At 44.9% G+C, this 13,726-nt stretch overlaps 1 protein-coding gene across 1 annotated transcript in view; it reads right to left on the bottom strand.

Moving 5' to 3' along the window:
* Positions 1-3,797: 3,797 nt before the first annotated feature.
* Positions 3,798-13,726, bottom strand: part of kcnk1b (potassium channel, subfamily K, member 1b) — a 10,444-nt gene continuing 515 nt past the window's right edge. The window contains exons 2-3 of the mRNA XM_017688521.2: positions 8,537-8,932; positions 3,798-4,274 (exon numbers count right to left, since the gene is read on the bottom strand). Of these exons, the coding sequence (XP_017544010.1) occupies positions 4,018-4,274; positions 8,537-8,932 (653 nt within the window). The 3' untranslated portion in view covers positions 3,798-4,017. The remainder of the gene's footprint in view (positions 4,275-8,536; positions 8,933-13,726) is intronic.

Here is a 13,726-nt window from a genome sequence, read left to right as displayed (position 1 = left end):
AGGGAGGCTGCAGTTACACATCTCCACCAGAGAGGGCTCCAAATCCCCAAAACTTACACAGTGCAGCTTTAAGATGTTAGAACATCCAGAATGAATAAGCGGTGATCAAATCTTGATCCTGATAACTAATCAAGAACTGATACTGTAATGTTTATCATTTAGGTTCTTGCTCTTCTGCAAAAAAGTGAAACAGGTAATAAAACAGCTTAAAATCCCGTTCAGGATTTTAATCTACACTGTTTAAGTTATTATGGAGTAAAATAACTGAATTACTGTCCCGACAAGTGATTCCAGACTTTTGAACGGTAGTGTTGAACCTACTTTTAGTACTTTGAGCTTAATTAATGAGTAACATAAATTATTGTAAAGTACCGCTGACCGATGCTCTGTAGAAGCACTCAATCATAAAACAGGTGCCATATTTACAGAGGAATTCCACCAAATTTTTTTTAAATACTTGCAGCATCCGGTGCTGAACATGTAAACAGAGTGGTTCAGAGCGGTTCTCTGTTCTAGATAAACTTACCGAGTCAGAACCGTTCACAGTGGTGGTGATGGGAACCAGACGTCCCTCTAAAAGCTCCTCACAGTGGTGGTGATGGGAACCAGACGTCCCTCTAAAAGCTCCTACAGAAAGTTCCTACATGAACTGGTTCTGAATTCACTGCCTGATGACTGAGACGCTGTTTTATGAGAGGTTAGAGAACTTCAACTCCATTCATGGTGGAGGGAGACATGCAGGGCGCTGTGCGGCAAAATAGTCCCCAAAGAAAACTCATTATTCCAGATTTTCCACTGTTTTCCATCATCAACATTCCATATAAGCTCAGAAGACTCGTGTAGGTTCTCTGGTGGTTCTGGATGGTAAATAAAGTGTCTACATCTGTGTTGTAGTCATGGCGACGCCTGGTTCCCATCACCACCACTGTAAAGTCTGGACCGTTTCACAGCAAACCCTCTGAACCTCTCTGTTTTCAGGTGACACTCAGAAGCCAGCAGAAATGTGAAAAGATCAGTGAATTCCCCTTTGAACAGAGCTGACAGTAACATGTCGTGAAGACTGAGCTGCTCTGCTGCTGTGAAAAGTGAGTACTTTCGCAAATTTTCTGAAAAAGAAATCACACTCCTGAACTAGGGGCTCAGCTACTGCTGACTCAGCCGACCCAACACTGGCAACCACTCTTACAGTACATACGTCACAGTAGAGCACATTCAAGCTCCCTTTGATTGAGGCTAATATTGAACCGCAAATAAAAACACACAGAAAATCCAGCTTTGAAGAGCAGACATAATTCACAAAGTTCACCATGAGCTTCTCACACCGCTGCAGGATGAGCAGCGCGCTGTCCCTTTAACCCACCACACGCTTAACAAAGACAACGTGGACAGAAAATACACACCTGTAAACACTGGCAGAGTCTCCACTCCCCAAATCACAATAGTCAAGTTTGAGTTCAAACATTCAGTCGTTTTGTTTACCAGACGATTCGCTGTTATGCTTTGATCTAAACCTCAGACTCAGATAGAAATATGTGCATTGAAACGTTTACCAGCACCTCCACATCATGGACTTCCAGCACTCGTATCCTCTAACGCCGCACCGTGCAGAGAGTTCTCCGGCGCTCTGTGGCCGCAGGAGGACATCCCTGACTCAAAGGCTACGTCGAGCTTTACTGCGCAGAAGCTAAAGACTCCACTGATTTCATTTCTAGCCAAAATAGCGCCGAGAAACGCCGTGCAGCATGTTTAACAAATGCATTATGCTGTTTATTCTGGCTCATGTGTCCTGCAGCGTTTATCCATGAGGTTATTCTGCTAAGGACTCTTATTTTGAAGGGCAGGGCTAGGTCTGTCCAGCTGATGAGGGTGCGTAGCCGAGAGTGCGGAGGCTAAGGCCTAGTCCCATTTCTAATTTTTACCCCTACTCCCTGTTTTTAAGTGTTGAGTTCCACCTTAAATGGTATTTGAGCATTTTTGATGCCAGAATGTAACTGTTGCACCATTTAAGGTGGAACTGGAAATTCAGCTACTGAGACATCAGCACTACTAGCAACACTGGGCCTCAAGACTCTCTATGTCCGGCGTGGCTGAGGCCGACAACGGCTGGTTAATAAAGCATAATAAACTTGTTCTAAAGTCTACTTTACAGTGTATTTCACAGATGATTACACATCAGCCTCAACAGCCGAACACACCATCAACACTTTCGGTGAACTGTCCCTTTATTACAGCTGAGAAACTGGTTTCCCTTCCTTTTCCTCAGAAAAGCCTCAGGACAAACGGTTTTGGACTCGAAATGAAATAAACGAAGGGTGGTCTCTGACTTTTGCACAGCAGTGTATGTATTAACAGACGCCTCGATGTGGTGAATCCTAATGACTCTGTTCAGCAGCGATTTTACTGGATTGTATTTGAGCACTTATACAGACCAGCTGTCATGATCAATAATCCTCGCCTGTTCCACAATCTCCACATCACTAAACAGCGCTGTAGTGGCCTAAGCAGGGCTGGGCAATATGATCAATATCATCATATGATAAATGATGTCCCAACATGCTTTACTGAGCATATCATCAGTACTTTAACACTGTCCAACTGCAACCTTGATTACAAACAGAGCATAATTAGTCCTGTTCATTGGATTTGGAGCAGCACAGTGTGTGAAATGCTGACCGTGAATCACTGAACAGACACTTTTTCCACACGTGGCACTTCTTCTGCTGTTCCAACTGCAGGAGGGAATAAATATCATGATTTATATTGTAGGGTAAAGTATCGTGATATTATTTGCCATATTGCCCAGCTCCAGGTCTAAGCTTTACTGCAGATCCACAGGTTACTTTTATTGATTTCTACCTTAATTTATGTCTAATTTATGTCTTTCTTTACCACTGATCTCTAACTTCGTCTGAAAGTGAGCCTAAGGCCTGATTCATCCGTGCTAGCTCTGTGTGGCGTGAGCGACGTGGAACGCACTCATGTTTACAGGTCAGCGCCTGAGCTGCGTGAGCGGAGCAGCAGAGCATCCCAGACACTGCGCTCTAGAGAACAGACCAGGTTTTTATACACTAAAATAAGCCATGAAAATCAATGGAAATGAAACAGAAAAGCGGATAAAGTCGGCGATTAAAGTCCTCAACATTCCAGGCTTCGTAGATACGAAGGCTTATTACTCAGTCGCTACAGGGACTTCAGTGCAAACTAATGGGGCTATTCTTAGGATATCTGGGCCTGCCGGGGGCCAATGGCTTGTTAAGGAGTTCATTTAATTTAATTGAATGTAATTAATGAACGTTATCAAACGAAACACTAGTGAAACATTCCGTCCTGCAGACAGATTTCCCGGCTGGTCCACCAGGCTGGACGCCACCCAGTCACAGTCAGAGTGGTACACAGATGTACGGCTCTTTCATAAGTCATAACTTCATTGAGCAAAGCTGCCTGGACTCTGACTGGACTACACATCCAACTGGAGAAAGCAATATCGGTGTAACTGCCCCGCTGCTCCGCTCAAGCGCTGTGTGTATGAAAGGCCAGCGGGGTCGAGCTTTAGCGCTCACGCCACGCAGAGGCAGCACGTGTGAACCAGGCGTAAACTAACCTGTCCTAACTTCAGCTTTCATTAGCATTGTCTACTTTAAACAAGGACTTTACATACAGGGGGACTTAAGGGCTTAACGTCTAAACCCTTCATGGCGCCTAAATGGACCCCCAAGATTAAGCTTAAAGTCTGGGCTTGTAAAACACCAGAACATCCTTCAAGCACTTTTACGGACTTAGTAAACTACCCAATGCACACGACTGGACCCGTTTCAGGCTATGCTGAATGTTAATTGTGCTTTTTTTTTTTAAAGTGCAGGTTTGAGGTGAAGAACACTGCGGAATGTTGAACGTACTTAACGCTAATATCTATCACGAGGTTGTGATGAGCTACCAGCCAGCATACTGCAAACTAAAGAGCTAGACGTTGAAGAACCCTTGTGCCGTGACGGACACACTGATGATGGACCAAACTGCTTATCTAATCATATGGTCATCTCCACCAGGAGAGGTGAGGACAGGAACGTCGACAAAGGGCTCGGCCTTCTCCTCCGGGGGTGACGTGACGTTGTCTACCGAGGAGAAGGCCAGATGGTCGTGCTCCATGATGGCCAGCTGGTCTTGAGGCTTCTCCTTCTTCAGGTAGAACATCTTCCTCAGTTGTTTCAGCTGCTGCAGCTCACAGAAGGTCTCCAGCACCACCAGCATGGCAATGAGGCCCAACAGGAGATAGACTGGAGAGGCAGGAGACAGTGAGAGGAGAGAGGTCAGTGAAGGGACAAGCACTGGGGGTCAGTAACGTGGTGGACCTTCTGAAATATTTAAGCCCAACAGTAAATTCACGCACCCCTCAAGTCACCATTTGAATCATAAACTATAACAAATATTTAATAATAAATTGCTAAATAGCTTTTTATTACTGTTGTGCACTAAAGTGGAACCTAAACCTCATCAAATTATGAATATGCAGATTTACTAATAGAGCTGGGCATCACAGTATTTATCTTCGCTGTAGGCTTTTCTGAGAATCTTGTGACTGTCATTAGTGTTTGACCACTTCTCCACTGCATGCCGGACTCCAGAGAGCCTAATCGGTCCTGATAACTGGATTTACTGCAGCACAGCATGTAAAATGTAAAAAATAAAAATAAGTGTCCTCGTAGTTTTGATAGCTTTTTTTAAACGTTGCTCTCCTCCGTCTGTTTCAGCTTCACTGGATTTTGGAATAAATAAACACGGTGACGTGTCGTGAATGGTGAAAACCTACTAAAGCCCTGTGATGGTATGTTTCTGCCCACTGCTGGTCACAATCTTCAATTCGTCACCCTTTAAATCTTAAACCACGCCTGCGGATCACGTATCCCCGGAGTTTAAGTTCATGAAACAGCGTCTCAGTCATTAGGCAGTGAATTCAGAACCATTTCATGTAGAGAACCTACACGAGTCTTCTGAGCTTATCTGGAATGTTGATGATGGAAAACAGTGGAAAATCTGGAATAATGAGTTTTCTTTGGGGACTATTTTGCCGCACAGCGCCCTGCATGTCTCCCTCCACCATGAATGGAGTTGAAGTTCTCTAAACTCTCATAAAACAGCGTCTCAGTCATCAGGCAGTGAATTCAGAACCAGTTCATGTAGGAACTTTCTGTAGGAGCTTTTAGAGGGACGTCGGGTTCCCATCACCACCACTGTGAACAGCTCTGACTCAGTAAGATTATCTAGAACAGAGAACCGCTCTGAACCACTCAGTTTACAGTGCTCTTACTCATACAGACATTTTGAAAAACTGGTGGAGTTTCTCTTTAAGTAGCTGGCTCAGTGTGCAGGACGAGCGCACAGGCCACCAGTCATTATCCGTCAATACCAAGTGTAGGCTTTCTTCCTCACCGTCCCCACATTAGGACTGCATACACATACACTCATGCTGCCAGCCTGCGGTCATGCTATTCGTCCTTTCTGACCAACAGGGGGAGCAGGAGAGCAGGAGGAAGGTGGGGAGATGTTTGTATGGTATCCCACTATGCTCCACTAGATCCTCTTGCCACAAAGGCCAAGCCAGCACTATGGTCTGTTTCTATGACAACAAGCCAGACATCAATATTGAGTGTCTGCCTGCAACAAGCACAGAGAAAAAGAGTTTCAGGCTCAAATGAGCTCAGTATCTATGATCTACACTCCGTCCATCTCGGGGTAGTAAAGGAATCTACAGTCTCACTTCCCTCTTTAACTTAAACCTGCACGCAAAACATGAGACTGACAGTAACAGCACTGCACAGCATCCATTCCACTCCATCCGTTTAGGCCATTCCTGCTAAATTAAACGGTGAAGACGTAAACAGAGCGGTTCCAAGTGGTTCTCAGTTCTAGATAAACTTACCGAGTCAGAGCTGTTCACAGTGGTGGTGATGGGAACCAGACGTCCCTCTTATTCACTGCCTGATGACTGAGACGCTGTTTTATGAGAGTTTAGAGAACTTCAACTCCATTCATGGTGGAGGGAGACATGCAGGGCGCTGTGCAGCAAAATAGTCCCCAAAGAAAACTCATTATTCCAGATTTTCCACTGTTTTCCATCATCAACATTCCATATAAGCTCAGAAGACTCGTGTAGGTTCTCTGGTGGTTCTGGATGGTAAATAAAGTGTCTACATCTGTGTTGTAGTCATGGCGACGCCTGGTTCCCATCACCACCACTGTAAAGACGTCTGAACCACTTCACACCAAACCCTCTGAATGACTCTGTTTACATCTCACACACTGGGTTATGAAGAACTTGGTCAAAGCTTGGTACACAGATCAGGTACCAGTATCAACTCTTCGATGCGGGATGGACCGTATCAGTTCAGACTTCGGCATGTGACCCTTAAATGAAGACTTTGTGCCGACTAGCTAACTGCAGTGTTATCAGAGCGCTGGTGTCTGGCCTGTGATAAACAGGCTTTCTCTCACTAAGGTCAGGGTTTATAGTACATCACTTCGCTGTTATTGATAACCTTGTGGACGCAGACACAGTCAGTTAAAATCCAAAACCCTTTCCTCTGAGCTCACCTGAACACCATGACGGCACCAGCTACGTTCCAATATCAGACTTCATATCAATATTCATGCCTAGCCTTCTATCACGGTTTATGATATGATCACTATATTGTACTTGGGACAAACATCCGCTACACACATCCGGATCACACAGAGACGGGCAGAGCTCAGCAGGACGTGCTGGTCTTTATACAGTTTGGCCGTTCAGCCTTGCATTCGTGTCCTCAGTTCTGTCCTCATAAATCCATTTTTGTCATTTTTTGACATAATTTGAAAAAGCCTGTTGCTTTTTACCGTGTGTACAACTTTCACGATGAACGGACCAACAGAATCGGCCCAAAACGACTTGGAAAAAACTCTGGTTCCATTGACTTACATTAAAAGCAGGTTTTTCCTTCTCCTGTAAAGTTTTTCTCTGACAGCAGCGACGTGTTTACCGTGCCGACAGTAAATTAAAAACTAATTAAACCCATTAAAAACTCGTTATCTGAGCTGTACTTGTTCATTTGGTCATAAAACACTGTCAGAAGAAACACAAATGACTGAGACAATCACACCTGGTTTGGTTAAGCAGGGCTTCGTTATGTTGGATCAGCTGTGCTGGAGATTAGAACCCCTTAAATCTCTTCTTATTCCACACTGAGGCTTCTTATTCAGTAACTACAGGGACAAACTGGCTGAGCTGTTCTCCGCTTTTAAAAGTGTGTAATAAAACTTTGGGCCTGCTGGTGTGTTCTGGACAAATAAGGGGTTAATAAATCTATATGGCATCAGAAGAAAACTTTGTTCTTCAGATTAGCTCAAAAGATCTCAATTGCTTTGTTTTTTTTTTAAATAAGAAATTTTGCACTGTGTGTAGGTTCTTTTGCATCGACTCCAACACTAAATGGTGTTTTTACAAGCGAAGACACACTTACTTTAAACACAAGGCATTAACAGTAATAAATTAAATATATACACAATTCTAATTTACATCATTTTCCAAATCCGTAATCCTAAATTTCAACTTGTGAAAATGATACATTTCATAAAAAAATCATAAAAAGTATAATTTTCACTGTTTTTTATATGGTTTTGATTTCTTCTAAAGAGAAGCTGAAAGATTATGATTTATCATAAGTTTAATTTTTAAATGTTTTCATGTCACCGTTTTAGTCTGTGGGAGGAACCTTATATTAGCCACGCCCCTGCATCGTAGAGCAGGAAGTGAGGCTGCATCCCTGTCCCTCATGGCCACATGCTGAGCAGACCCCACTGTTTTGAAGTAAATGTGTCCCGAAGTCTGAAGGTCAGTGAGGATCATTAAGAATGGGCAGATTTTCTGCAGCTCAGCGCTTTTTAGCGTTTGTGTGAAATATGATGGTTTTCTGTGTGAACAGCTGCTCAAAGCTGTGTTTCTGGCCATGGACTGAGTTTGAGCTCTGAATGAGCTGAAACGGCCACTGAAACAGTCTGGACTCACACACCTGGTCCAGTTTGGTGGAGTTCTGATTGAGCGGGAACGTTCAGTCGTTAGTGTTAATAAAACAGTCATAACGAAGGTTCAGAGTCGCTCAGCAGAATCATCTGTAAACGGAAGCATCTAGAATAACAAATATGTGGAAGCGGTGGCGGCGCGGAACAAAGATAAAGCACCTGCCCAAACACACAGACTGAGACAGTTACTGAATGGAAGCCTTGAACAGGAAGTTCCTCCTTCAGGTTAGTTCCTAATTTTCAGTTCTCTAAAACAACACGATCAAATCTGATGCGTCTACACGCGAAAACAGCCAAGGACACGCGCACGCCTGAGAATTCAGCTTCCGAAGCCTGCCCAGCACAGAAGGCCTGTCATAATGAATATTCAAGACCCCCCAGCCTCCGCAAATCTGTTCTCTGAGGCTCGGGCCAAAAGCCCTGCCTCAGTCTGAGGCCCCCCACACCTATTTCAGTGCAGGTTCGGTGTCAGAGTCACACCCACCAGTGATGCCCAGCTTGTAGAGCTCCCGGAATCGCTGGTTGAACGCCTCTCCCGGCACGTAGTCTCCCAGGCCGATGGTGGAGAGTGAGATGAAGCAGAAGTAGAAGGACTCCAGGAAGTTCCAGTCCTCCTCCAGAGCTGAGAAGATGGCAGCAGGGATGAGGAAGAAGCAGGACACGGCAACGATGGCCAGCAGGTTGGCGTGCACCAAAGCCACGAGGGGCTTGGACAGACCCCAGCGAGTGTGCACGTACATGATGGGCCTCCGTGTGCTGAAGACCATGATCCTTTGCACCACGGCCGTGAGGAAGAGGAGGGTGAAGGGGATGCCGATCACCGAGTAGATGATACAGAAGGCCTTCCCGCCATCGGAGAGAGGGGCAGTGTGACCATAGCCTGTAAAACACAGGGGCAGTAGTTTAGAGCTCACGCAGTAATAACATTCCAGCTTACTCCGTCTGATAAACACTGCTGGAGAACTGGACATTTCCACTGATCACACTAGCAACAGAACGGGAAGCTTAGTGGATATGACAAAGCTGCTACAGTATAACAGTATCCCTGAAATTCCAGGTAGTTACTAAGGTGTTGCTAGGATACTGGTACATTACCCCATTATCCTTAAAACTCCAGGTGGTCGCTAAGGTGTTGCTAGGATATTGTTACATTATCCCACTATCCCTGAAATTTCAAGTGGTTGTTATGGTGTTGCTACATTATCCCATTAGCCCTAAAATTCCAGGTGGTTGCTAAGGTGTTGCTAGCACATTGAAACATTATCCCATTGTCCTCAAAACCCAAGGTGGTCACTAAGGTGTTGCTAGGATATCACTACATTATCCCTGAAATTCCAGGTGGTCGCTAAGGTGTTGCTAGGATACTGCTACTATGAGGGGCAGTGTGAGAGGTATCCTTTGTGACATCATTAGTGGCCATTAAAAAAATGAATGCAAAACCCATTTGGGACAAGTGCAGTGTTCCCACACAGACTCTGATCCTGCAACGTTTCGTGGCACAAATAAAAGCGCAGAATAATCAAAATAAGAATAAGAGGAAAGATACTAAGACACTGCTATTGACTTAAAGACCAGCTCCACCAGTTTGACACCAGGTTTTCTGCATAATTAAGTGGTTAAAATGTAAACAGAGTCATTTAGAGACGGTATAAAAGAAGAGAAGGCACAGAGAACGAGGACGGGTCACGAGTTGACCAACGAGGCCCTGGACATGTCGCTCTTGGCAGGCACTCTGTGTGCCGCGTGGACAGAAACGCAGGAGCATGTGGTCAGTGTGGAAAGCGTCCATCCCAGACAGTGCACTCAGTTACAGGAGTGGCCAAACCGGCATTACAGTCACAGCCACAGCACTGAACTCACATTAGAACAGTTCTCTAAAGGAACCTCCTGCTTGTGCAGCAAACACATGGCCACAGCCAGAGCTCGGTTCTATTTGAAATGATGTGGAATATAATTATAAACGTATACAGTATATACGAACGTGACCAGAGGAGCCATTTACAACAGACACGCTTACATATGAGACGTTCTAGACGTTTCATGTTTGAGAACATGCAGAGAACATGACTTTAGAGAGAGTGAGAGCATTACTGCACTCAAATTGTCGAGTTCTCCACACCCTTAGAAAAAGGGTTCTATAGTACCTTATTAAGCCTGGAACCCTTATTGGTGCTGAACAGAACCTTTTTCAATTAAACTTTCCATTAGCGATTAAAATGGTTCTTTAAGGAACCACAGCACGTTTCCCATCGTGTAGAACCTTTTCATGCATTCATATGGTTCTTAGAGTGTTCAGGGTTCTGTTTACAGTGGTTTGCAAAGTGGGAACAACCCCAGCATCCTCTACAGGGGGCTTGAAGGGGAATGCCACCCATTTTTTAAAAATCCCCTCTAGACTCATTCAGAGGGTTTGGTGTGAACTGGTTCAGACGTCTTTACAGTGGTGGTGATGGGAACCAGGCGTCGCCATGACTACAACACAGATATAGACACTTTATTTACCATCCAGAACCACCAGAGAACCTACACGAGTCTTCTGAGCTTATATGGAATGTTGATGATGGAAAACAGTGGAAAATCTGGAATAATGAGTTTTCTTTGGGGACTATTTTGCCGCACAGCGCCCTGCATGTCTCCCTCCACCATGAATGGAGTTGAAGTTCTCTAAACTGTCATAAAACAGCGTCTCAGTCATCAGGCAGTGAATTCAGAACCAGTTCATGTAGGAACTTTCTGTAGGAGCTTTTAGAGGGACGTCTGGTTCCCATCACCACCACTGGGAACAGTTCTGATTTCTCTACACCATTAAAGAAGATGGTTCTTCAAGGGTTCTTTAAATAAAATGGTTCTATATAAAACCATGAACACTTAAAGAACCCTGTGCATGATTAAAGAGCTCTTTGCTGGATGCAATGGTCTTTCAGACTGGTTCTATGTAGACCCATCTAAAGCACATCCCCATTAATGTCAAGAACTGTTTCACAATCATGCAAAGGGCTCTTGGTTCCATATAGAACCATTTTCTTTACTAAAGATCCCCTGAAGAACCATCAGTTGTAGAAGGGAGCATTTCACACCAAACCACTGAAGTATGGAGGACTTTTTACAAACCTTTGCCTAAATTTTAATGATATAAATGGTCTTCATTACAAAAGAAGAACCGTTTAGCAGGTGTGTTACATTAATAACCACCTGCTGTAACTCCTCCTGTACTTGTGGTCGTCCCACCTGTGAACATGTGAGCCCTGCCGCCGGTCAGGCGCTCAGGTAACAGAAGGCCTGGTGCAGCGTGGTGTTCAGTGACACTGAGAACTAAGAGCAGCTACAAGGTCCACCGACGCTCAGCCTGACGGTCAAGCTCAGCATCCAGAACCAGCACAGAGCAGTGCGTGTGTGGAGGTTCTAGTAGCTGCTCAGTCTGTAGAGCCTGTTGGGCCCAGTTCTGCGCAGGATTATTACAGCTCATCACCCGTCAGACTGAGCTTTCCGTTCCACTTCACTCCAGCACAATTTCAGCTCTGAGCCGCGTCAATAGTTCCAGTTTTGTTTTTACTGTCTGGAAACTAAAGGTTCCAGATAAGATCCTTAGCATTTTCAGCTCCAGCTTTAGAACCCAATACAGACTCTCTCTGATTAGCTGGTTTAGACTCTAAATATCCCACCTGCAGTGTTAGTACAGGTGAGTCTCTGTGGTGGGCTGGTTTGGACTCTAACTATCCCACCTGCAGTGTTAGTACAGGTGAGTCTCTGTGGTGGGCTGGTTTACACTCTAAATATCCCACCTGCAGTGTTAGTACAGGTGAGTCTCTCTGATTGGCTGGTTTACACTCTAAATATCCCACCTGCAGTGTTAGTACAGGTGAGTCTCTGTGGTGGGCTGGTTTACACTCTAAATATCCCACCTGCAGTGTTAGTACAGGTGAGTCTCTCTGATTGGCTGGTTTACACTCTAAATATCCCACCTGCAGTGTTAGTACAGGTGAGTCTCTCTGATTGGCTGGTTTACACTCTAAATATCCCACCTGCAGTGTTAGTACAGGTGAGTCTCTCTGATTGGCTGGTTTACACTCTAAATATCCCACCTGCAGTGTTAGTACAGGTGAGTCTCTCTGATTGGTCGGTTTACACTCTATATATCCCACCTGCAGTGTTAGTACAGGTGAGTCTCTCTGATTGGCTGGTTTACACTCTAAATATCCCACCTGCAGTGTTAGTACAGGTGAGTCGCTCTGATTGGTCGGTTTACACTCTAAATATCCCACCTGCAGTGTTAGTACAGGTGAGTCTCTCTGATTGGCTGGTTTACACTCTAAATATCCCACCTGCAGTGTTAGTACAGGTGAGTCTCTCTGATTGGCTGGTTTACACTCTAAATATCCCACCTGCAGTGTTAGTACAGGTGAGTCTCTGTGGTGGGCTGGTTTACACTCTAAATATCCCACCTGCAGTGTTAGTACAGGTGAGTCTCTCTGATTGGCTGGTTTACACTCTAAATATCCCACCTGCAGTGTTAGTACAGGTGAGTCTCTCTGATTGGCTGGTTTACACTCTAAATATTCCACCTGCAGTGTAAGTACAGGTGAGTCTCTCTGATTGGCTGGTGTACACTCTAAATATCCCACCTGCAGTGTTAGTACAGGTGAGTCTCTCTGATTGGCTGGTTTACACTCTAAATATCCCACCTGCAGTGTTAGTACAGGTGAGTCTCTCTAATTGGCTGGTTTACACTCTAAATATCCCACCTGCAGTGTTAGTACAGGTGAGTCTCTCTGATTGGTCGGTTTACACTCTAAATATCCCACCTGCAGTGTAAGTACAGGTGAGTCTCTCTGATTGGTCGGTTTACACTCTAAATATCCCACCTGCAGTGTAAGTACAGGTGAGTCTCTCTGATTGGTCGGTTTACACTCTAAATATCCCACCTGCAGTGTTAGTACAGGTGAGTCTCTCTGATTGGCTGGTTTACACTCTAAATATCCCACCTGCAGTGTAAGTACAGGTGAGTCTCTCTGATTGGTCGGTTTACACTCTAAATATCCCACCTACAGTGTTAGTACAGGTGAGTCTCTCTGATTGGCTGGTTTACACTCTATATATCCCACCTGCAGTGTTAGTACAGGTGAGTCTCTCTGATTGGTCGGTTTACACTCTAAATATCCCACCTGCAGTGTTAGTACAGGTGAGTCTCTGTGGTGGGCTGGTTTAGACTCTAAATATCCCACCTGCAGTGTTCGTACAGGAGGGTCTCTCTGATTGGTTGGTTTAGACTCTAAATATCCCACCTGCAGTGTTAGTACAGGTGACTCTCTGTGGTGGGCTGGTTTAGACTCTAAATATCCCACCTGCAGTGTTCGTACAGGAGGGTCTCTCTGATTGGTTGGTTTAGACTCTAAATATCCCACCTGCAGTGTTAGTACAGGTGAGTCTCTTTGATTGGCTGGTTTACACTCTAAATATCCCACCTGCAGTGTTAGTACAGGTGAGTCTCTCTGATTGGCTGATTTACACTCTAAATATCCCACCTGCAGTGTTAGTACAGGTGAGCCTCTGTGGTGGGCTGGTTTAGACTCTAAATATCCCACCTGCAGTGTTAGTACAGGTGAGTCTCTCTGTGGTGGGCTGGTTTAGACTCTAAATATCCCACCTGCAGTGTTAGAACAGGTGAGTCTCTCTG

This window comes from Pygocentrus nattereri, chromosome 22 (assembly GCF_015220715.1).
Source record: "Pygocentrus nattereri isolate fPygNat1 chromosome 22, fPygNat1.pri, whole genome shotgun sequence".
NCBI classification, from domain to species: domain Eukaryota; kingdom Metazoa; phylum Chordata; class Actinopteri; order Characiformes; family Serrasalmidae; genus Pygocentrus; species Pygocentrus nattereri.
Note: the sequence above shows the minus strand (reverse complement) of the source record. Positions and strands in the feature narration are given on the sequence as shown.